This window comes from Micromys minutus (assembly GCF_963924665.1).
Source record: "Micromys minutus genome assembly, chromosome: X".
Classification (NCBI taxonomy): Eukaryota; Metazoa; Chordata; class Mammalia; order Rodentia; family Muridae; genus Micromys; species Micromys minutus.
In genome coordinates, this window is record NC_137970.1 from 53919695 (window position 1) to 53946425 (window position 26731).

Sequence of the window (26731 nt, forward strand, 5' to 3'; positions counted from 1 at the left end):
ACTGTTCTTAAGTCACCTACTACTCCTCCTTTTCGCTACCTTTCAGTCTACATCCCCATTTATACATCCTGTCCAATATGCCTCAACCAACCTAACCTCAGTTCTTTCAGGTCATTTGTATTCTAATCATTTTGCTAATTATTCTTCTTGAATCGCAATATCATATTTTCCCCAGTATCTTATTTTTTGGGAGCCCCTCTCCCACCTAATTTTCTATCATTACTATACTACTATTTGCTTGAACATTTCTGCTCCTTGTATTCTCCTTCTCTTGTTTCATTTTATGTATATTCTACAAACCTCCTCCTTAAATTCATGGTCTCAAATGATTCATTTCTAGTTTCTTATCTTATACAAATATTCCAGGTTAAGCACAGAGGACAGAAGATTTGAAGTTATGGACTACATATGAGACAAAGTATGCAGTCTTTTGAGCATGGGTGACTACATTTAGTATAATTTTATCAAGGTTTATCAAACTACTCGAAAATTTTATCAAAGCTCACTTTCCTCTATAGCTGAGTAATATTTCACTTTACATTTGTAATGCATTTTCATTGTTCATTGAGTTGATGACCATGTAGGTTAGTTATATATCTTAGCTATTATAAATATAAAAATAATGGACATGGATGCCAAGTTTTCCTACAGTAATAAATAAAGTCCTTTACATGTATGTTCATGAACTCTATCACGTGGTAGTTCAAGTTCTAGTTATCCCACTTCTAACTGTTTGTTGCTGAGTCTGTGTCCATAGTACATGAACTTGTCATCTATTATGTTATGCATCCACTTATGATGAAAACACATAGCTTATTTTGGCAGCAGCACACACAAAGTTTACTGTATATTGATAAAATGTCAAATATGTGAAAATTAATGATGATAAGTATGCATACATCAAACAGTAAAGTACAAAAAATGTGATACAACCATAACAAATTTTGAGTAAGAAACAGTTCTGTACTAATAGTTAAATAACTCAATCTTTCTCTTTTAATACCAAGTAAAACAATCTAGCCTTAAAAATAATGAAGAAATCATGTCCAAAAGACACATTACCCAAAATAAATATTCATTCCTCTCAGGATCACAAATACTATCAAAATATGTATTATATTGATAAATAAAACAAGTCTTAATACATTTTGAAGACACAAATCAGAAAAGATAATCTCTATTGTCATGCTTGAATATACAAATAACAAAAGGAAATCAAGAAACATTTTTAGTCATGGAAAGAAAACATAATATCACAAAATACTTTCAGATTAATGTAAATGAAATCATGCTTACCAAACTAATGGTATTCAGAAAAAATCAATATTTAGGGAAAATATATGGCTATAAATGCCAATAAAAATCATAAAGCTTTATGTCATTTGTAACAGAAGGCATTAAAAAATATGAAATAAACTCCAAAGATAATAAAAGAAATAAAAATGCATATTAGAGTGTAGTTTGGTGACAGATTGAATAGAAATAGAAGCACATCCTAAATTTGCTCACATTCATATCAATGCCAAAATAATCCTAGTAAAGTCAACTCTAAGCCAAATATAGATAAAATATCCTTTGTAAACTAGTAGAGAATTAAACCCAAATAAAGCTACAAGGAGCCACAACATGGAGCATTAAAATTTACTATATGAATATAAGAATTGCTGATTATAATAAATATAAATAAAAATACATGATAGTATTGAAAAGGAAGACTAGACCATGTGAATAACCCCAATTGATCCAGATTAAAAAATTTTTAGAGATTGGATACTCTGCTTTGAGTTAACAAAATTAACTCAACAAATTAAAAATAAAATGTCATTTTCCAACACAATGGAAGCCATTGATTAAATGATATGTTACTAATACAGTCAATGGTAAAAGAAAATTTGAAAACTTCCCTATCAGTAATTAGCTAATGCCTACTGAATGCGGTCTTGCAGGACAAACTATTATTTGATAGTGTTAAATCCCTTAACAATCATAGTCTCTCCTCTAGCATATAACTTAATGTTGCTGTAACATTAACCTTCCTAGTTCTCTTTGTCTACCCCAAATGTACATTTCATATTTCTTTATGTTCCACTTTCTCTATTTCATTAAATATCTACATTAGTTTTATTAGTGATTACAATGCCACAGATTTAACATGTTTTTGTCTTAAAAGTTTCTCTAAAAACAAAGAATATTAGCCTACAGCTTTTACATTTAAGATCAGGAAAGCTTTTAGGACTAGAAAAGACAGTGGCCAGTTTCTTTTCCAAAATATCACAGGAATAGCATCTAGCCCAGTTGCTGATATATCCAGGTACTTACATTCTTCTGAAACCTCTGGAGCCAAGTCTCTCCCGTTCTTTAGGAACTACTGTCTTGCAGGCTCCTCCTAGGTCACTCCATTTAGCTTTGCCTACAGTGTCAGCCCAAAGTTCCAGCCTTTGATGTTCTTCCAAAAAAACAACATAGGTTCTTCACAACAGACCAATCTTAGTTCCAGTTAGTACATTAGTTAATTTTCTATTTCTGTGGTAAAACACCATGACCAAAGGCGATTTAAAGAAGGAAGAATTAATTTGTATTTGTGATTCCAGATGGATGAGAGTCCAATGTGATGTAAAAGAGACATGGCAGTGAGCAATAGGCTTGGTGCAGGATCAAGAAACTGAGCAGTCACTTCTTTAACTGCAAGTAGAAAGCAGAGTGTGAACAGGACGTGAGGTGAGGCTTTAAACTCTCAATACAGCCCCCTGTGATGTACTATTTCCAGCAAGGGTGCACCTTCTCACAATTTCTCTAAATAGCACCACCAACAAAGTACCAAGGTTTCCAGTATTCCTGAGTCTAGAGGAAATTTTTTTTATTAATGGCAACCATACCTAGGAAAGATTTTAACTAAGGATATGAAAGATTTGAGTGCTGAAAATTATTAAATATTTTAAATTTTTTCTTTAAACTTTTTACTTGATTTTCTCTGTATGTGTATTTTCTCTACATATACACCTGTGCACAGCCTGCATGCCTAACATCCGTAGAGGAAAAAAAAAAGATAAACAGGATTTACAGGTGAATGTGAGCCCCCATGTGGGTGCTGAGTATCAAACTCAGATCCTCTGAAAAATCATCCAGTTTTCTCAATTGCTAAGCAATCCATTCAGTCCCTAAAATACTTTAAAAGAAATAAAAATATATAATACAAAGATATTTCATGCTTTTTCTGAGATAATGTTAAGTTGGAAGATTTAGTATTGTTAATATTATACAGTAGTCTATCAATTGAAATTGATCTTTTTCAAAATCTCAGTAGCTTGTGTTCCAAAGTGTAAAACCCAATCCCTAAGTTTATGTGTGCTTTCAAACACCTTAGTACTCATAATGAGAAATGAAAATATAAAGAAACATAACATCTTCATAGTTTAAAATATGGTACAAATGCTAAATGAATGTCAATGAGGATGTCAAGAAAAATCAGTAGAGCAAACAATATTCATGTCAGCAAATGATGTTATAATGGCTCAGTCTATTGGTTAAAAATGACATTTGGGTGTGTCTGTGCGGCGATAAGATGGCGGCGACGGGGGACGCGGCGTGAGAAGCCGGAGCAGCTCCGAACCTCATTGAGACGGGCCGCCATGGCCCTCCACAACCCACAGTATATTTTTGGCGATTTCAGTCCTGATGAATTCAATCAGTTTTTTGTGACTCCCCGCTCTTCAGTTGAGCTCCCCCCATTCAGTGGGACTCTGTGTAGCATACAGGCTGAAGATGAACTGCCAGACGGACAAGAACATCAGAGGATCGAGTTTGGTGTGGATGAAGTCATCGGACCTGGTGATGGTCTGCCGAGAAGCCCTAGCTATAGTATTTCAAGTACCTTGAACCCTCAGGCACCTGAATTTATCCTTGGTTGTACAACTGCCAAAAAGACCCCTGATGACACACAGAAGGGTGAGGCCTACAACTCCAGCGAGCAGAGCCCTGCCTCAGCCTTGGTTCTGGAAAGCAGCTCCAACGCAGAGGTTGAGACCCTGGAGAACGACAGTGGCACTGGTGGCCTTGGTCAGAGGGAACGGAAAAAGAAGAAGCGTCCCCCTGGGTACTACAGTTATCTGAAAGATGGTAGTGAGGAGAGTGCCTCCCCAGCTGCCCTGGTCAATGGCCACGCCACGTCAGTGGGCACAAACAGCGAGGGTGTGGAGGACGCTGAGTTCATGGTGGATATGCTTCCTTCAGTCATGCCCAGGACTTGTGACAGCCCTCAGAACTCCATGGACTTCATCGGTGACCCTGTCCCTGATAGTCCTTTCCCTAGGACACTAGGTGGTGATGCCAGGACTGCAGGGCTGCCTGAGGGCTGCCATGAAACTGACTTGGGACAGCCCTGCCTCCCTACAGACAGTCTGCTAAGGACAGCTGTGGCTCAGCCCTACACTGACACCGATACGACTGAGAACCTTGCAGTTGCTAATGGAAAAATACTTGAATCCCTGGGCGAGGACAGTGCTGCCAATGGGGTAGAGCTGCACACTGAGGAGAGTGCAGACTTGGACCCTGCGAAGCCCGAGAGCCAGTCACCTCATGCTGAAAGTGTACACTCTGCCTCGGGCGCCATTCCCATTAGCCAGCCTGCAAAGTCCTGGGCTAGCCTCTTTCATGATTCTAAGCCCCCTTCCTCTTCACCCATGGCGTATGTGGAAACTAAGTGTTCCCCCCCTGCCCCGTCCCCCCTGGCCTCTGAAAAACAGATGGAAGTCAAAGAAGGGCTTGTTCCAGTGTCAGAGGATCCCGTAGCCATAAAGATTGCAGAGTTACTGGAGACTGTAACCCTAATACATAAGCCAGTGTCATTGCAACCCCGTGGGCTGATCAATAAAGGAAACTGGTGCTACATTAATGCCACCCAGCAGGCTTTGGTGGCTTGCCCTCCAATGTATCACCTGATGAAGTTCATTCCTCTGTACTCAAAAGTGCAAAGGCCTTGCACGTCAACACCCATGATAGATAGCTTTGTTCGGCTCATGAACGAGTTTACTAATATGCCGGTACCTCCCAAGCCCCGCCAAGCTCTCGGGGATAAAATTGTGAGAGATATCCGCCCAGGAGCTGCCTTTGAACCCACATACATTTACAGGCTCCTGACAGTCATCAAGTCCAGCCTGTCTGAAAAGGGCCAACAGGAGGATGCTGAGGAGTACCTAGGTTTCATCCTCAATGGACTCCATGAGGAGATGCTGAGCCTGAAGAAGCTCCTCTCACCCACGCATGAAAAGCACTCTGTCTCCAATGGGCCCGGAAGCCACTGGATAGAGGATGAGGAGTTGGAAGACATGGGTGAGGGCAGTGAGGACGAGTGGGAGCAAGTGGGTCCCAAAAACAAGACGTCTGTCACCAGGCAGGCGGAGTTCGTTCAGACGCCTATTACTGGCATCTTCGGTGGACACATCAGGTCTGTGGTTTACCAGCAGAGTTCCAAAGAGTCAGCCACTCTGCAGCCGTTCTTCACGCTGCAGTTGGACATCCAGTCTGACAAGATACGTACAGTCCAGGATGCCTTGGAAAGCCTGGTGGCGAGAGAGTCTGTCCAAGGTTATACCACCAAAACCAAGCAGGAGGTTGAAGTCAGCCGCAGAGTGACTCTGGAGAAGCTTCCCCCTGTCCTCGTGCTCCACCTGAAGCGCTTCGTCTATGAGAAGACGGGCGGGTGTCAGAAGCTGGTGAAGAACATTGACTACCCTGTGGACCTGGAGATCAGCAGAGAACTACTTTCTCCAGGCGTCAAAAATAAGAATTTTAAATGCCACAGAACCTATAGGCTGTTCGCAGTGGTCTACCATCATGGCAACAGTGCTACAGGCGGCCACTACACTACAGATGTCTTCCAGATTGGGCTTAATGGCTGGCTTCGAATTGATGACCAAATGGTCAAGGTTATTAACCAGTACCAGGTGGTGAAACCGACTGCTGATCGCACAGCCTACCTCCTGTATTACCGCCGTGTGGACCTGCTGTAGCTGTGCCCTGTGCCTGTGCCTGACGCTGCTTCCTACAACTCCCAACTCACTAACTACCCACCTCTCTAGTGGCTCTGTAGAGAGAGACTCTCCCTCTGTGCCAGTGGGCTTGGATGGACAATGTCTGGGGGTCTGCACAGCACAGCTCATGCTGACTGACTTCAGAAACTGGACTATTGGCTTGAGTGAGGAAACACAAGAGCCACCGCTTCTGAAGAGCCTGAGCCGAGGAGGCGGCTCGCACTGTGTCCCGGCTGATCACGTAGTGGAATAATAAGTCTCGCACCAGCAGCTCTTGTAAATTTGTGAAAATGAATTTTATCTTTCCTTAAAAAATAATTTTTTTAATTAATCATACTTTCCTCCTTTACCCTTTAGTTTTTGATAAAGGACAAAAACGAGCCAGTTATCAGAGATGAGATAGCCCTTCAAAAGGAAATAAATTAAAAGATGTTGCTGGTTCCTAACAGGAAACGCATTTGCGAGAGGGAAACTGCTGTCGTAGACGCCGTGGGTCAGACATGGGGGTAGACGTCAGGCTGCAGAGGTTGCTGATTGTAACTATTACCATGAACAGATTTCAAATCTCAGTCATGTTCAGTGTACACGTGAACAGACGGACATTTCTGTGTAATCTGCCACCTCTGATGCCGAGTCCCTATTGTACACAGTGTAGTGATTCTTAGGAGTATAAAGTTGTCACCCGTCAATAAAGATCACAAAGTTGGTTTAAAAAAAATGACATTTGACTTTTACTTCATATTGTAAATAACAGCACTCTCAAGCAGGATCAAAAACTAGAATGTGATAAATAAAGAAGAAATAAATAAAAGCCTAAGCACATGCCTTTAATTCTGGCACTTGGGAGAAAGAGACAGGCAGATCTCTGATTGAGGCCAGCCTGGTTTACAGAGTGAGCTCCAGGACAGCCAAGGATAACACATAGAGAAACTCTGTCTTGAAAGACCAACAAAAAAAAGTTAGCAAACTATAAAGGACTCTTGTTCTATATTTGTAAATGACAGCTTATTACTAATATAAAATTTACTGGCCTTGTAGCATTTTTTGCAATAGAACTCAGCACACAATTGACACTAATCACAATGTCTCTGATAAAAATGATGTCCTAGGGTGAGTAAAACTAGTCATCCTCCAGACTTTCATCTTAACTCTAGTTTCCCTGAACAATAAAATGGTCATATATACATATCATTATAAATTCTTTGGACATTATCTGAAGTTCCCATTCCCTTGAGTAAAGAGCTTTAAAGCTCTATACCTTACAGATTCCCAATACAAACCAAGGTAGCAGACATATCTAGACCCACTAGAATCATAACATGTCTCACACAGATATACACTTAAATATGCTTCAAAGTTTCAATTTTTATTCAAGGTGAACAGAACACTTATATTACTTCTCATTATATAACATTCTAGGTCCTGAAGAAGTATCAATGGAACTTCTACCTTTTCTTCAGGACTAATGCAGGTGGACCCCCAAAATTTACTGTTTAAGTTGTAAAGTGTTCAGTGGACCTTTCCGTTAGATATCATTATTGTCAGGGGTACAAATAAGTATAAAATTATGCTCTGTGCTGGTTAGTTTTATATCTACCTAACAATAGCTACAGTTATCTGAATAGAGGGAACCTCAACCGAGAAAAATGCTTCCATAAGCTATAAGACATTTTTTTCCAATAGTGATTGATGGGAGAGGTCCCAGACCACTGTGAGTGGTGCCATCTCTAATCTGCTGTTCCTGGGGTCTATAAAAATGCAGGCTTAGTGGGACATGAGGAGCAAGGTCGTAAGCTGCACTCCCCTGTGGCCTCTGCATCAGTTCCTGCCTCCACATTCCTGCCCTGTTTGAGTTTTTGTCCTGACTCCCTTCAGTGATATAATATGACATGGAAGTATAAACCAAATAAGGTTTTGGTCATGGTGCTTTATCACAGCTGTAATAAACATATCTAAAACATGGTCGCTGGGAACATTGTCTTTTTACACCAACACCACACAGGTCTCTTAGATTGCCTTCTTTGGACATGAAAAGTATGTATGTGTGTAAAGTTTGTAATTTTGCTAAATACTATATCACAAGAGCCTCTCCATCCTGGCTAACTATTTAATACTTCTTAAAGTTTTGATTACCATCAAAGTCAAATCAAGTTATCAAGTGTAGGAAAAGGCTTAAAATTAAGGCCCAATAAATAGCTATATTTGGCATATTTTATAGAAAATCTAATCCTTTGGAAGTTTATGTCATGTGGGGTTGGATTTTGTCACAAGTAAAAGCACCCAGAATATGCATAAATGTATGTTATTTTCTTTAATCACTACCAGTAACAGAAAATACTAAAGTGTAACAAACTAAATAGGATGCTATAATTTCTTCCTTAAAAGGATTTTAAAGATTCAAAAGGGATCTAAGATTCAAAAAGGGTTAAGTACTGTTTCAAATATGCAAGACTGTCAACATATTTCCATATGGTGGGCTAGATAAGAAATATCCCCCCATAAACTCAAATGTGTGAACACTTGGTCCCTGGTTGATAGCACTGTTTGAAGAGGTAGTTGAACCTATAGGAAGTGGGGCCTTCGTGAAGGAAAGCCATTACTCAGGGGAAATGAGAATTAATATTTTTCTTCCACCTGCATTGCTCTATAAAAGAGATCAAGTGGGTCAGAAGGAAATGCAAAATGTACAATTCAGAAAGAAAACTAGGAAGGTTGATGTTATAGCCAATGCATGTGCTAAAAGAGGAAGTATATAGTCATTATAAAGACTAGCACAATTACAGAAAAACATCATGCTCTGCACTGAAACAATGGAGGCAGGAAAAATCCTACCTAGTTAAGCTTCCAGTTTGTGAAAAGTGAAAGCCCCTAGGTGGTTTTCTGCTCCTAAAAAGCAAGCACTTCAAAATACAAGAGCGGCAGCTAATGTGGGTGATGCTACCTGTAGAACTGGGCAGCATTATCTATGTTTTACTGGATTTGGAGAAATTAAAGCTGTAAGACTGAGACATGAGACATGGGAGTCCCTACATGAAGATTCTGAGGAGCAATTTCCCTGTGTCCTACTCTGAAGGTGAAACCTGGGTTGTAGTAGAGATTCCAAGAAATTAAAGTTCCCAGATCTATGAGATAGATGCTGAGAATGTCTGCATATAGGGAGCAGAACTACTTTGAGAAAAGAAAATATTTATTATAGGCAGAGAAGCTGGAGGGAGGGACTCATCTAAGACCTTTGAACTTAAAATTTCAGACAAAGAACTTATAGAACTTGGTGATTGCCCTGCTTGGTTTCAGTCTTGCTGTGACATGTATTTCCTAACTATTCCCTCATTCCTTCTTTTTAGAATGGTGTTGAGGGCTGTTCAGGAAGAGCAGCTTTAGAACCCAAGGAATGCTGCCCAACAGTTAGCACAAACACAATGGGTGTGCTTTAGAGAGGCAGAGCCCCAAAGATTCCATGTCCTGAAGACTTCATACTGTCATGGAGTTTCCTCTGCTTGTTGCCTTCATATCCTTCTTAATCTAAGAAATGTATAAAAACTCTAAGGGGGTTTCTGTCCCCTCACATTGGCACTCACAATATTAGTGCTTGAATTTTTTTTCAGGAATTGCTAATAGAGCAGGTTAATGACTCAATCACCACCCATGAAAAGAACTTAGATATAAAGACTGTTAGCAATGACTATCAACTTTCAAAAGAATTTGGAAAAATAAAATTTTAATGAAGTTAGGTTAATATGTTTTTGCTAGTATCTCTGATGTAGAAAAACTTAGCAAGCAATTTGAAGTTCAGAAAGGCATACTCTTATTCATGGGTTTTTCAGGATCAGGGAACAAGAACAATGGCAGCTGGACCAGGACTAGTGGATTTCCCTGTTTTGCAAAGTGGGGCTGTTAGTTAAGTCCATTTTTGGCCTCAGCTTCCTGATATGCTTTAACAAAAACTTCTGATGAGTAGATGTGCATTCTGAAGATTTAAAGTAGAAATGACTTTTTTATGAGTTTAAATTTGTGACTCTTTTAAGAGTTTTACAAGATTACATTTAAAGATAAATAATAAGAATAATTGATCCTTTCTTTGTAACCACAAATTGCTGGTTCCAAGTAAGAGAAACTGGCTAAGAAAATTACTTTGCTTGCTCACAGCTTTTTAATCTATAACAAGTTGCTTAGTTACAAATGTATGTGGGTTCTTGGGAACAATGTTTTCTTAGCCTGTACTATGTAAAGGTATTGGGAAACATACTGTTTTTTTTAAAATAACCATTCACTAAAAGAAAAATAGAATGTAGTCACAATGTAATTTCTATACTGCTTGAAAAATAAAATTTGTGCAAGAAAAAAAAAAAAAAAAACAAAGTTGTAGGAGTTCATCTATATCCAGCCAGGACATGTGTGTGTGTGTGTGTGTGTGTGTGTGTGTGTGTGTGTGTGTGAGAGAGAGAGAGAGAGAGAGAGAGAGAGAGAGAGAGAGAGAGAGAGAGAGAGAGAGAGAGAGAGAGAGATTCTTTCTTTAACCAATCGAAGAGATGTTTCAGTGGCTTCTTGCCCAGGTAATAGCTGACTCTATACCCTACCTCATTTTACCCTGGATGTCAAAGCTGGTTTTTGATAGAATGGTAATGTATATTCGGGGCCACTTTATGTTAGAAATATGTCAGTTTTTAAATAGGGGGTCACAGCTAAATGATTGCCTTGAATCTAAAAAGCAATTTTGAGCTTTGAACTTTTGACCAATGTTTAGACACTACTATAATCTATGAACTAGTATTTTAATCATAAATGCTCGTATCATAATTAGATTACACTCATGCATATTTTCTTGGCAATCTTTTCTGCTTTCTGCACATTTTTTGGTGTTTGTCCATTTTATATTTTTTCCCTTACAATTTTATTTAAAAAGAAAGATATATGTACAGATTTTTAAGAATATTTTAGCAATTCTTTTAGAGTTTTGATAGCATGCATTGAAATCTCACTAGTTATTATAAGCATAAAGTACATGTAGAACAGAACATAACATGAAAACAGTGAGAGTTTTCTTGGTATGTGTAGATTGAATATAATGATCTTTAAATACCAAATATTTCCACAACGCTATATCCTTAGCTCTTGAATTATCAATGATTTAAGGTCTAGGTGAACCACATTCGAACAGGGTGCTATACACTTATTATTTTCCTAAGAAGGACTGAGACATTCACTATTTGGCCTTTGCTATTCTTGAACTTCGTATGCGCTGTGAGTTGTTTCTGGGGTATTCAGAGCTTTCTGGGGCTAGTATCCAATTATCAGTGACTGCATATTATGTCTGTTCTTTTGTGACTGGGTTACCTCACTCAGAATGATAGTCTCTAGATGCATCCATTTTTCTAGGAATTTCATAAAGTCATTGTTTTGAATAGCTGAGTAGTACTCTATTGTGTAAATATACCACAATTTTTGTATCCATTCATCTACTAATGGAAATCTGGGATCTTTCCAGGTTCTGGCTATCATAAATAGGGCTGCTATGAACATTGTGGTGCATGTGTACATATTGTATGTTGGAGACTATCCCCGGTATATGCCCAGGAGTGGGATAACTGGGTCTACGAGTAGCACTATGTCCAATTTTGTGAGGAACCACCAGACTGATTTCCAGAGTAGTTGTACCAGCTTGCAACCACACCAAGAATGGAAGAGTGTTCCTCTTTCTCCTCATCCTCGAAAGCATCTGCTGTCATCTGAGATTTTGTTCTTAGCCATTCTGACTTGTGTGAGTTGGAATCTTAAGATTGTTTTGATTTGCATTTTCCTAATGACTAGGGATGTCCAGCACTTCCTTAGATGCTTCTCAGCCATTTGATATTCCTCAGTTGAGAATTTTTGTTTAGGTTTGTACCCCATTTTTTAATAGGATTGTTTGATTCTCTGGAGTCTAACTTCTTGAGTTCTTTGTATATATTGGATATTAGACCTCTATCAGATATGGGGTTGGTAAAGATCTTTTCCCAGTCTGTTGGCTGCCATTTTGTTTTCTTGACAGTGTTCTTAGCCTTACAGAAACTTTGCAATCTCATTAAGGCCCATTTCTCGAACCTTGGTCATAGAGCACAAGGCATTGGTGTTCTGTTTATGAAATCTTCCCCTGTTCCTATGGGTTCTAAGGTTTTCCCCACTTTCTATACTAATAGTTTCAGTGTTCCTGGCTTTATGTGGAGATCTTTGATCCACTTGCACTTGAGCTTTGTACAAGGAAATAAGAAAGAATCTGTTTTCATTCTTCAGCATGCTGAGTGCCAATTGAGCCAGAACCATTTGCTGAAGAGGCTGTCCTTTTCCCATTGAATGTTACAGTTCCTTTTTCAAAAATCAAGTGACCATATATGTGAGGATTCATTTCTGGATCTTCTATTCTGTTCCTTTGATCAACCTGACTATCTCTGTAGCAGTACCGTGCAGTTTCTAACAAAATTGGCTTGTAATATAGCTTGAGTTCAGGAATGGTAATTCCAACAGATGTTTTCTTGTTGTTGAGGGTGGATTTCGATATTCTAGGTTTTTTGTTATTCCAGATGAGTTTGCAAATTGCTCTTTCCAGCTCTATGAAGAATTGAGTTGGAATTTTGATGGGGATTGCATTGAATCTGCAGATTGCTGTTGGTAAAATGGCCATTTTTCAATGTTGATCTTTCCAATTCATGAGCATGGGAGATCTTTCCATCTTCTAAGATTTAGTCAATTTCCTTCTTCAGAGACTTGAAGTTCTTGTCACACAGGTCTTTCACTTGCATAGTTAGAGTCACACCAAGGTAGTTCACATTGTTTGTGACTTTTGTGAAGGGTATCTTTCCTCTAACTTCTTTCTCTGCATGTTTGTGCTTTGAGTAGAGGAAGGCTACTGATTTGTTTGAGTTAATTTTATATCGAGCCAATTTGCTGAGCTTCTTTATCAGCTGTAAAAGTTCTCTGGTGGAATTTTTGGGGTCACTTAAGTATACTATTATGTCATCTGCAAACAGTGATATTTTTACTTCTTCCTCTCCGATTTTTATCCTTTTGATTTCCTTTTGTTGTCTAATTGCTCCGGCCAGGACTTCCAGTACTATGTTGAATAGGTACGGGAACAGTTGGCAGCTGATTTTTCTAGTCCCTGATTTTAGTGGGATTGCTTGAAGTTTCTCACCGTTAAGTTTGATACTGGCTATTGGTTTGCTGTATATTGTTTTTATTATGTTTAGGTATGGGCCTTGGATTTCTGTTCTTTCCAAGCCTTTTAAACATGAAGGGGTGTTCAATTGTGTCAAATCCTTTCTCAGCATTTAGTGAGATGACGATGTGTTTTTTTTTTTTTGTTTTTTTTTTTTTTTTTTCCATTGCCATATGTTAAACCTTCCCTGCATCCCAGGGATGAAGCCTACTTGATCATGGTGAATGATCATTTTGATGTGTTCTTGGATTCAGTTTTCAAGGTTTTTTGTTGACTATTTTTGCATGAATGTTCATAAGGGAAATTGGTCTGAAGTTCTCTTTCCTTGTAGGGTCTTTGTATGGTTTAGGAATGAGGGTTATTGTGACCTCGAAAAATGAGTTGGGTTACTATACCATCTGATTCTATTTTGTAAAATAGTTTGGAGAGTATTGGTATTAGGTTGTCAATAAATGTTTGATAGAATTCTTCATTGGACACATCTGGTCCTGGGCTTTTTTTTTTCTTTTGGTTGGGAGGCTTTTGATAACTGCTTCTATTTCTTTAGGTGTTATGGGATTATTTAAATGGTTTACCTGATCCTGGTTTAACTTTAGTATCTGGTATCTGTCTAGGAATTCATCTGTTTCCTCCAGATTTTCCAGCTTTGTTGAGTATAAGTTTTGTAGTAGGATCTGATGATTTCTTGAATTTCCTCAGTTTCAGTTATTATGTCTCCACTTTCATTTCTAATTTTGCTAATTTGTATACTCTCTCTTTGCTCTCTAGTTAGTCTGGTTAAGGGTTTATCAATCTTCTTAATTTTCTCTAAGAACAAGCTCTTGATTTTGTTAATTGTTTGAATGGTTCTTTTTGTTTCTATTTGGTTAATATCTGCTCTGAGTTTGAATATTTCTTGCTGTCTACTCCTCTTGGGTGTATCTGCTTCTTTTTGTTCTAGAGCTTTCAGCTGTGCTGTCAAGTTGCTAGTGTATGCTCTCTCTAGTTTCTTTTTGGAGGCACTCGGAGCTATGAGTTTTCCCCTAAGTACAACTTTCATTGCATCCCATAGGATTGGGTATGTTGTGCTTTCATTTTCTTTAAATTCTAGAAAATCCTTAATTTCTTTCTTTATTTCTTTTTGACCATGCTATTGCTGAGTATAGCATTGTTCAGATCCCATGTGTATGTGAGCTTTTTGTTGTCTTTGTTGTTATTAAAGACCAGCATTAGACCATCGTGATCTAATAGCATGCATGGGAGTATTTCAATCTTCTTATATCTATTGAGGCTTGTTTTGTGACCAATTATATGGTCAATTTTGGAGAAGGTGCCATGAGGTGCTGAGAAGTAGGTGTATTCTTTTGTTTTAGGATGAAATATTCTGTAGGTGTCTATTAATTCCAATTGGTTCAAAACCTCTGCTAGTTTCACTGTGTACTTGTTTACTTTCTCCTTCCATGATCGGCCCATTGATGAGAATGGGGTGTTGAAGTCTCCCACTATTACTGTGTGTGGTGCAATGTATGTTTTGAGCTTTAGTAGGGTTTCTTTTATGAATATGGGTACTCTTGTATTTGGAGCATATATGTTAAAGATTGAGGATTCCTCCTGATAAATTTTCCCTGTAACGAGTAAAAAGTTTCCTTCTCATCTTTTTTGATAACTTTTATTGAAAATTTACTTTATTCGATATTAGAATGGCTACTTCAGCCTTTTTCTTGGGGCCATTTGCTTGGAAGTTTTTTCCCAGCCTTTTACTCTGAGATAGTTTCTGTCTTTGTCTCTGAGATGAGTTTCCTGTATGCAGCAAAATGCTGGATTCTGTTTATGTATCCAGTCTGATAGCTTATATCTTTTTATTGGGAAGTTGAGTCCATTATGTTAGCAGATATTAAGGAATAGTGGTTGATGTTTCCTGCTAATTTTGCTTTTAGAGGTAGAATTATGTCTGTGTGTCTTTCTTTTTTTGGTTTTCTTGCTTAGTTATTTTCTTGCTTTTTCTAGGATGTAGTTTCCCTCCTTGTGTTGGGTTTTCCATCTATTATTCTTTGTAGGGTTGGATTTATGATCGTATATTTTGTAAATTTAGTTTTTCCTGGAATATCTTGGTCTCGCCATCTATGGTGATTGAGAGTTTTGTTGAGTATAGTAGTCTGGGCTGACATTTGTGTTTTCTTATGTTCTGTATGATGCCTGTCCAGGTTCTTCTAGCTTTCATAATCTCTGTTGAGAAGCCAGATATAATTCTGATTAGTTTGCCTGTATATGTTACATGACCTATTTTTCTTACTGCTTTTAGTATTCTCTCTTTGAACACTTGGCATTTTGACTATTATATGTCGGGATAAATTTCTTTTCTGGTCCACTGTATTTGGAGTTCTGTAGACTTTTTTTATGTTCATGGTCTTCTCATTCTTAAGGGTAGGGAAGTTTTCTTCTACAATTTTGTTGATGATATTTACTGTGTCTCTTAGTTGATATTCCTTCCCTTCTTCTATTCCTATTATCTTTAGGTTTGATCTTCTCATTGTGTCCTGGATCTCCTGGACATTTTGGGTAGGAGCTTTTTGGTTTTTGCAACTTCTCTGACTGTTTTGTCTATGTTTCCCATGTTGTCTTCAGCCCCTGATAGTCACTCTTCCATCCCTTGTAGTCTGCTGGTTTTGTTTGAGTCTTTGACTCCTGATTTCTTTTTTAGGTTTTCCATCTCAAGGGTTGTCTCAAGGTTGCATTTTTTTATTGTTTCTATTTCCATTTTTAAATTCCTTCATCTCTTTGGTTGAGTTTTCCTGTAGTTCTTTGTGTTCTTTGAGTGATTTTCTTGTTTCCTCTTTAACAGCTTCTATTTGTTTATGGTGGTTCTCCCGTACTTGTTTAAGGGAGTTATTCACGCTCTTCTCAAAGATCTCCATCATCACCTTGAGGTATGATTTCAGGTCTGAGTCTTCTTTTTCTGGAGTGTTTGGCAATCCACTGCTTGCTGTGGTGGGACCGCTGGGTTCTGATGCTGACAGGTTGTCTTGGTTTCCATTGCTTAAGTTCTTTCATTTTCCTCTTGCCGCCTTGTTATCTGTGATTATACGTGGTCTTGTCAGTGACTGGCTTCTGAGTTTTTGGCTTTTAGCGGGCAAGCAGTGAGTTCTGGTAGCAGTGACTCAGCTCTGTCTTTGTCGGCTCAGGTGTGGGAGCTCTTGTGAGGCTGTTTTGGTAGCTCAGCCCTATGCCCACATGTCCTGAGTACTACTGGCAGGAACCTGGCTCTTTCTCTGAGTTAAATCAGACCATTTTCCAGATAGCATAGTACTTTCTGCTCTCTGAAAACTCCTGGTGTGCTCTCCCTAGTAGGGAGAAGGGAATTCCATCTCAGAAAACAGAGCCAGAGACAGCCCCCACTTCAGTTGTTATGGGGCTGTCCATTTTCTAATTTTAGTTCTCTTGCCTTGTTGCTACTTCTAATAGTGATCACATATTTTAAATAAGTTAATAAAATCAATTTATCATATTTAAATTGAGTATCTTAAATGAGTTAAGAATCTGATCAAATGTTAATGATATTTTGAACTGTATGTTATTGCTTGTATTTATTTTTTTCCTTTTTGCTTTGCAGGAGTGGGGTGGGGCAGGACCTTACTATGTTGCCCTAGATGGCCTTAAAATCACTATGCCAACCACAGTGGCCTAAAAATCACAGAGATCCTTCTACCTCTGCTTTTTGAATGCTGGGATTAAAAGAGTATAGCTCCATGCCTGGCTTGATGGTTTGATGTTTCACTAATGCAAACAATTGAATATATCTAAAGTTTCTCGCCTTCTAAATATGGGAAAGAGCATTTATATGACCTTGTACAATAAAGGAGAATCGATCCTCATACATGTGAAAATAAATTAAAGCCATTGTAAATGGGTTCTTAAATTTTTCATACTTAGTTTCAGAAACATTAACTTTCACACACACACACACACACACACACACACATACACACACACACACACACACAGAGAGAGAGAGAGAGAGAGAGAGAGAGAGAGAGAGAGAGAGAGAGAGAGAGAGAGAAGAGAGATATTATAGAGCTTCTTCAGTATAGCAACTTCATGTGATTTGGGACTCTGCCTTTGGAAAAGCGGCAATTGTAAAGCCTACAAAACTATAAAAGGAAAGCATAAAGTAATCTTTTTAAAAACTGAAAACAGTTCTGAAGTAGAATTTGATTTAGCTGTACATTTAGCAAAAGACCTCATAATTACCAAGTAAACAATGACATTTGTTGTTAAACAAACATTCACTAGAAGTCCCAAAGGGTAAAATATATACAGTATGTTGTTTCTTTACTGGCGTGTAGTCCAGGGATTGGCAAGACTTCATTGAGGAGAAGCTACTTACATTTTTCCAAACTCTTACAATTGCTTACAAGAGGGTAATGGTTCCAGAGTATAAATTGCCAACTAGAGATGATTTCTGGTTACAATCCAGTTTCTGTGATAAACTCCTGAGAAAACACACAAAAAAGGGCTCATGTAAGAGGCTTGGAAATATTCCAAGCAAGGGTGTTAAAATGTACAAATCTTATAAAAAGTTGCCTGCAGTAATTTTTGTAGTACTATGCTTCATGTATCTTTATCAAAGTTTACGTTCTTTAGAATTTGTGGAGGAACTATCAATTCTTATAAAACTCACAAAACATTTAACTTGATTTTTTTTTAATTTTTGGAGAATGAGGTTGAATATCATATATAAATATTAAAAGAAGAGGGAGACTTCTGACAGGCATGTAACTCTGCCATATCCACACAAATTCTGGATACAAATGGTAAATATACAATAAACATTCCATACTGAGTGAAACAAAGTATTAAAATCCTTTACATCAGAATAAAAGTCTAAGAGAGCCCCAGAGGTCCGCCTTGATTAAGAATATCTTCTATAAAATATTATTTCTATTGGATGGGACCATAAGTGGACTAAGAGACAAAAATGAATAAAATACTATTCAAATATATCCTGTAGATACAATATAAATTCTCCTTTTTATACAAAATAGTAGATTTCAGTATAATATTTGAGTAGATATAACTCATGGTACTTTGTTCACATTTAGCCCATTTCCCTCCTTCTTACTATCCTCTCCTCCCGCTAATATTCTTTCTCTCCTCAAATAGTCCTGATTCTGCTTTCATATAATAGGTAAATAGATGACAGAGAATAGATAGATTTATAATATGAGAGAAAACATGGAATATTTGTATTACTTTTTCCACAAAGGACATTCTTTTAGTCTCCTCTTTCAGACATGATCTATCCAGCCCATAGTCCACCGTCTATTTTCATTAATATATAAATAAAAGCTTATATTCTAAATTTGTATTTTATAGGTGAAAGGAAACTATAAAATATTTTATTTCTGAATATGACTTACTTTTACAATTATCTCCAGTTGCATTTATTTCCTTGAAAATATTATTTCATTTTTAGCAGAATGAGTTTTCATATATATTTATACATTATGTGTGTAGGTTTTGTTTGCTAAACATCTTCTAAAAGAGTGTACCTTAATATTTGTAAGTTTACTTCTGAATAATTCATCTAGACATTACAAAATCAAATTATAAAGTTACCTGTATTCATACTTTTACCCTTTGCTGAAACTTTCCATCAATTCTGAAAAGAACACAAAGCATTTAAGATATTAATTGTAAGGCATTTTTGTTCTTTTATTTATTTTCTTTCCCAGACTCTCAACTATAGTCACTACCTTGACCCCATCACTGACTTTAAATCAGTGTAAAAAATGTCAGCTACTGAGGAGGAGGGCGACCCTATAGGAAGACCAGCAGTCTCAACTAACCTGGTCTACATGGTTCCTCAGACACTGAGCCACCAACCAGGCAGCATACACCAGCTGATATGTGGCTTCTGACACATACACAGAGAGGACTGCTGGGTCTGGAGTCTGTCAGAGAAGATGCACCTAACCCTCTAGAGATTTGAGATTCCAGGGAATGGGAAGGTCTGGTGGGGTAAAGGTGGGTGTGGGGGCATCCTCTTGGAGATGGGGGAGAGGTGTGAGATGTACAAGAGTTGGATGGTGGACAGGGAGGGGTATAAAGTCTGGACTGTAAAAAAATTAAAGAATAATACAAAAGAAATATCAGCTTCATTGTCCTTCATGATATGACAAAATTGGTCTATGCATTAATATATCATTCCACTCTGTTTTAATCTCTAAGGTTTCTTCTAAGAAATCTCAATACAATCATTATTATCTTCTGCTCATTATTCTGACCTGTTTTTTTTTTTCAAGATTCTCTTTTTGTGTGTTATTTCTGACAGGCTTGTTTCTATGTGACTCACATTGTTGGAATCCTTTGAGCATCTTGACTTTTATGGCTGTTTCTTTTCTTCAGGTAAATTCTCTCTTTATCCCTTTTATAAGAACTCCTATAATGTGTATATTGTTCTGCTTAATGATACCTATTATCTTTTAGTTTCTCATTGTTTTCCTACTTTTACTCTGGTGACTCAATGATTTCACAAATTCCTGTTTTCATGATCAATGATTATTTGTTATGCATGATTCGGTCTATTGTTAATTTAACATTTTTACCTTAGAATTTCAGTTGTATTCATTTCAGTATATTTTAACCATCATTATAATTATCTGTTAGCATATTTTTTACCTAACTTGATTATCCATTTCTCTCTCTCTCTCTCTCTCTCTCTCTCTCTCTCCCTCCCTCCCTCCCTCCCTTCCTCCCTCCCCCCATCCCTCCCTCCCCCCTCTGTGTGTGTGAATTTAATTCATTAAGAATTTGTATGGAGATAATTTTGAATCAATTCTAGGTTAATTAATTATCTCTATACTTTTATAATTTTTAGATATTGAACTTCTTCCTTTTACTATATCACACTTCCCTGTTTGTATGGGGTTTCGTTTTATCTGTTTTGCTTGTTTCTTTGTTGTTATTTCTGCATACTAAGTATTGGTCACCTCTCCTTCTTCCTAGAACCTATGGACAAGAAATTCTTGACTCAGATCCACTAGAAAATCTGAATGGTTTGTAATCCTTTAAGGACCTGAACCTTCTCTGATCTTAAGGGAAGACATTTTATGGTTTCTACTCATGAGTTCCTAGTGTTTGGAGAGAGTAAAACCTCCATATTTTAGTGAGCTGAGATATGAAAATTCTCCACCTATTATTTATCTCTTGTCCTGCAATCTCTGGTACACTTTGTCTTTCTTCTCTGAGGTCAACAGCCTGCCAGCTATATTCTTGTCATTTTTACTATCAGAAGAGAACTAGGCAAGTTCCGTAAATGTCAGACCAGTCAATATATACTTTATGTATTTCCTTCCCTTCGGTGGAAGCATAAGCTTAGGGTTTCTTTTTGAATCAAGGGAGAAGATGCTAGTATGAGAGAATGTTATGAATCTTCATAGTTGGTTTCATACTCATCCAGGAGGCAGCAACTTTTTATCTGATTTCTGGATTTCTCACTGAAATATTCTGTTTATGTATTACTCTTATTTCCATGTTTCTTTGGAGGATAACGATCTGGAAATTTTTATTCCATCATCTTGCTGATGTTGCCACTATTTGTTTTCTCAAACTTCAAACAACCAACTTAAAAGAAGAACTTCCAGAATGGTACAGTACGTCACTGAAATTATTTTCATACAGAATTCAGAAGCAACATCAGGTAAAGAAACAACAAAATAGTCAAAATCTACATTTTCAGTACCATGAAAACTAACCAAATTCTTACCACAATTTGAACAACATTTATTAAAGGAAGAAGGTGGGAAAATGAGAACAAAATCCCACTTCTATGCAAGCAGAAGTTAATTTTAAAAATGATAGCTACTGAGAAAGGTACAAGTTTTCCACAATAGAGTGGCACCAGGTATACCTACCATGCTTCAAGGCAGGCCCTATGATCAGCAATAGATGGCCAACACAAAGTGAACTCCATGTTTTAGTGTTTTTTCTCTTTTGTTTTTGTTTCTTACAGAGAGGAAATATGTGAAGTTGGGTGGGATAAGATGGAAGGACCTAGGAGGACTTGAGAAGTGAATATGAGAAAAGAATACACTAAAAATTTATTTCTCAAAATCCTCAAATAATAAATAAAATAATTTAAAAATACAAGAGAAAAAATTTAAAGAGAAAATGTATGAAAGTGTTTTGAGTATCTTTGTCTCCCTCTTGTCATATCTACATTACTTTTGAAAACCAGTAGTTTTTCAACCTCAGTTGTTCAGAATCAAATAAAAGAGCAGTCACTAAAATGATTTTAGTAAGATATGAGGTTTCATTAAAATCTTGTCCAAAATAAATTGCCAAATTTTGGGCTGTTTCTTACAACTTGAAATACGTTAATCTGTCTGCTTTACTACTGCAGAAGGAGGCAACCAATAGGTGCTCGAGATAAATATTAATGAAATGAATGATCTGTGGACATTTTCAGACTTGATAATTTTATGGAGGGAGAGTATTGTCTCCCAGATGGTGCTTGAGGATATTTAGAGATAATTGTGATAACTGCATTATCTCTTAAAGACTTTCACGCTTTTACATATTAATTACTGTTCTTGAATTTATTCCTGCTGATTTTCTACTTGGTTAATGTTTTTATTTTTAAATTTTAAAGATTTTATCACAACAGCCACACTTTCTAGCTCAGAAGGCTTTTGTGAAAATCAAATAAAAGGTTTATCTGGAAAAAAAAAGAAATAACGTTAATCTTAGAACATGTCTATCTGATATGACTTAGAGGTTACTCAACGTAATTAAGCATAATTTTCGTGGTATTTCTAGCAGAATCAAAAAACAACTTCATCTGTCTGAAGAATCAATGCAAGTAGGAGCAACCAAAACAATGACCAGAAAGCTTAAACAAAATATGATAAATAATGAGGTATCTATATTACATTTAAAGAACTCTAACACATTCTTGAAAGTATGAAAAAAGTACTTATATTTATCTGATGGCAAATGTTTATATGATATGCACATGATTAGGATTTATACAATAAAGTAAGGCCTTAAGATATGACTGCTGGCTAGTTTTGAGACAACTCCACACAAGACATGAAACAAAAATTGTAAAATTAATTAATTAATCCTTCATTAAAAACTAGTTTTTAATAATACTTAGTTTTATTTTATAAATAAAAAGTTTTATTACTAAGTTTCTAGATAATACTTAGTTTTCATTTAGAACACAACAAAATGGAAAAGTATTATACATCTAAGGAAAAAACAAAGGCCAAATACCTAGTTATTTTTCTGTTGCTGTGACAAAAATCCAAACAAAAGAAACATAAAGGGAAAAGAATCCTGTTGGATCACAGTTCCAAGTCATTTAGTCACTGTTCTATTGCTGTGAAAAGGCACTATGGCCAATGCAATTGTTGTAAGTAAAAGATAAAATTGGAGACTTGCTTAGAGTTTCTGAAGGTTAATACATTATTATTGTGGCAGGAAATGTGGCAGTGAGCATGGAAGCATGATACTGGAGAAGTAACTAAGAGCTACATCCCTATCCACAGCCAGAGAGAGCAGGACTGGGTCTGATATGGGCTTTTGAAACCTTCATGCCCACAGTGACTCGCTTCCTACAACAAGGCCAATTCTAATCCTTCCAATCCTTTCAAATAGTTCCACTGCCTGGTAACTAGGCATGCAAATATATGACACCATGGGAAGCAATTCTAAATCAAACTATCATAGTCATAGTCCATTACGGCCATAAGTCACAACAGCCAGAACTTGAGGGGACTAGTGCTTGCCTATCTATAATTAAGGGAGAAAAAATGAAAGGAAGAAGTAAAAATATCACTGTTTGCAGATGACATGATAGTGTACTTCAGTGACCCCAAAAATTTCACCAGAGAACTTCTACAGCTGATAAACAACTTCAACAAAGTGGTTGGATACAAAATTAACTCAAACAAATCAGTAGCTTTCCTCTACTCAAAGGACAATCATGAGGAAAAAGAAATTAGAGAAAACATACCCTTCACAATAGTCACAAACAATATGAAATACCTTGGTGTGACTCTAAGCAAGTGAAGGACTTGTATGACAAGAACTTCAAACCTCTAAAAAAGGAAATTGAGGTAGATCTCAGAAAATGGAAAGATCTCCCATGCTCATGGATTGGAAGGATCAACATCATAAAAATGGCCATCTTGTCAAAAGCAATCTACAGATTCAATGCAATCCCCATCAAAATTCCAACCCAATTCTTCATAGAGTTGGAAAGAGCAATGTGAAGTTTCATCTGGAATAATAAAATACCTAGAATAGTGAAATCCATCCTCAACAACAAGAAAACATCTGCGGGAATCACTATCCCTGACTTCAAGCTATATTACAAGGCAATAGTGTTAAAAACTGCATGGTACTGGTACAGAGATAGGCACATGGATCAGTGGAATAGAATAGAAAATCCAGAAATGAGCCCTCACATATATGGTCATTTGATTTTTGACAAAGGAGCTGTAAACATTCAATGGTAATAGGACAGCCTCTTCAACAAATGGTGTTGGTCCAACTGGCACTCAGCATGTAGAAGAATGAAAATAGAACCTTTCTTAGTTCCTTGTACAAAGCTCAAGTGCAAGTGGATCAAAGATCTCCACATTAAACCAGGTACACTGAAATTATTAGAAGAGAAAGTAGGGAAAACCTTAGAAAACATAGGCAAAGGAGAAAATTTCCTGATCAGAACACCATTGGCTCGTGCTCTAAGGTCAAATATTGACAAATGGGACTTAATGAGATTGGAAAGTTTCTGTAAGGCTAAGGACACTGTCAAGAAAACAAAACGGCAGCCAACAGATTGGGAAAAGATCTTTACCAACCCCACATCTGATAGTGGCCTAATATCCAAGGTAAACAAAGAACTCAAAAAGCTAGACACCAGAGAATTAAACAACCCTATTAAAAAATGGGGTACAGAGCTAAACAAAACATTCTCAGCTGAGGAATATCGAATGGCTGAGAAACATCTGAGGAAGTGCTCGACATCTTTAGCCATCAGAGAAATGCATATCAAAAACAACCCTGAGATTCCACCTCACACCAGTCAGATTGGCCAAGAACCAAAACTCAGATGACAACAGATGCTGGCGAGGTTGTGGAGAAAGAGGAACACTTCTCCACTGTTGGTGGGGTTGCAAACTAATACAACCACTCTGGAAACCAGTCTGGTGATACCTCAGAAAATTGGACATAGTACTACCTGTAGACCCAGTTATTCCACTTCTGGGCATATATTCAAGAGCCGCTCCAACATACGACAAAGGCACATGCACCACAGTGTTCATAGAAGCTCTATTTATAATAGCTAGAAGCTGGAAAGAACCCAGATTTCCTTCAGTAGATGAATGGATACAAAAATCGTGGTACATTTACACAATGGAGTACTACTCAGCCATCAAAAACAATGACTTTATGAAATTCTTAAAAAAATGGATGCATCTAGAAAATATCATCCTGAGTGAGGTAATCCAGTCACAAAAGAACAGACATAATATGCCGTCACTGACATTGGATACTAACCCCAGAAATCTCTAACCATCCCAGAAACAACTTACAGACTATATGTAGTTCAAGAAAAACAAAGGCCAAAAAAAAATGATAAATCATTATGCTTAACCTTTACATACCAAGAACACTTTGACTATTTCCAGGTCACATCTTGTTTTACATGTACTTTATGCTCATTGTAACTAGTAAGATCTTAATGCACACTATCAAACCTTTGAAAAAAATCAAGTACTGACAAAAATATATTCATATACTTTTATGCAAAAATGCTTTTCATATCTGTACATTTATCTTTGTTTTTTTAAATAAAGTTGTCAATTTTTTTAAAAAAGAACAGAAAATAATAGTTAATGAATGCATGGTAGTCCTTAGCACATTTTCACCAAGCTATACATCCCAAAGTTTCTTGCCTTGGGAATAGACTCAACCACAATTAAGATGGATCTTTACATATCAACTAATATAATCAAAACTATCCTCTGTAAGTATGCCCAGAGTCCCTTCTCCCAGAAGATCCAAGATCCTGTCAAGCATAAAATTAATAATAACTATAATACTAAGAGAAAAGACTAATTAAGCAAGTTTAAATTTTTAACTTACTTGACAAAGACTTTTAGATTTGGTGGTGGTGGGTGTCCATGTGCACATACACAAAACTCAGAAGAGAATGTTGGATCCCCTGAATCTGCAGTTGTAAACATTGGTTGGTCCTCTCAAGCTATATTACAAGGCAATTGTGCTGAAAACTGCATGGTACTGGTACAGAAATAGGCATGTGGATCAATGGAATAGAATAGAAGATCCAGAAATGAGCCCTCATGTATATGGTCACCTGATTTTTGACAAAGGAGCAGTAAACATTCAATGGAAAAAGGACAGCCTATTCAACAAATGGTGCTGGTCCAACTGGCACTCAGCATGCAAAAGAATGAAAATAGACCCTTTCTTATCTCCTTGTACAAAGCTCAAGTGCAAGTGGATCAAAGATCTCCACATTAAACCAGATACACTGAAACTATTAGATGAGAAAGTAGGGAAAACCTTAGAACACATAGGCACAGGAGAAAATTTCCTGAACAAAACACCAATGGCTCAAACTCTAAGGTCAAAGATTAACAAATGGGACTTAATGAGATTGCAAAGTTTCTGTAAGGCTAAGGACATCGTCAAGAAAACAAAACGGCAACCAACAGAATGGGAAAAGATCTTTACCAACACCACATCACATAGAGGCCTAATATCCAAGGTGTACAAGGAACTCAAAAAGCTAGACACCAGAGAATCAAATAACCCTATTAAAAAATGGGGTACAGAGCTAAACAAAACGTTTTCAGTTGAGGAACACCGAATGGCCGAGAAACATCTGAGGAAGTGCTCGACATCCTTAGCCATTAGGGACATGCAAATCAAAACAACCCTGAGATTCCACCTCACACCAGTCAGATTGGCCAAGATCCAAAACTCAGATGACAGCAGATGCTGGCAAGGCTGCGGAGAAAGAGGAACACTTCTCCACTGTTGGTGGGGTTGCAAGCTAATACAACCACTCTGGAAATCAGTCTGGCGATACCTCAGAAAATTGGATATAGTACTACCTGAAGACCCAGCTATTCCACTTCTGGGCATATACCCCAGAGACACTTTAATACACAACAAAGATATATGCACCACAATGTTCATAGCGGCTCTATTTATAATAGCCAGAAGCTGGAAGGAACCCAGATGTCCTTCAGAAGATGAATGGATACAAAAATTGTGGTACATATACACAATGGAATACTACCCAGCCACCAGAAACAATGACTTAACCAAATTCTTAAAAAAATGGCTGCATCTAGAGAATATCATCCTGAGTGAGATAACCCAGTCACAAAAGAACAGACATAATATGCAGTCACTGATAGTGAGATGCTAACCCCAGAGGCTTACACTCCCCCAGAAACAACTCACAGACTGTATGAAGTCCAAGAAATAA

The 26731-nt window shown here is 37.3% G+C and overlaps 1 protein-coding gene across 1 annotated transcript; it reads left to right on the forward strand.

Moving 5' to 3' along the window:
- Window positions 1-3566: 3566 nt before the first annotated feature.
- On the forward strand, window positions 3567-6095 carry LOC308414535 (ubiquitin carboxyl-terminal hydrolase 10-like). The gene has a single exon (XM_080909767.1). It carries the CDS (start codon window positions 3630-3632, stop codon window positions 6006-6008), a length of 2379 nt encoding a protein of 792 aa, XP_080765893.1. The 5' UTR covers window positions 3567-3629; the 3' UTR covers window positions 6009-6095.
- Window positions 6096-26731: the final 20636 nt, after the last annotated feature.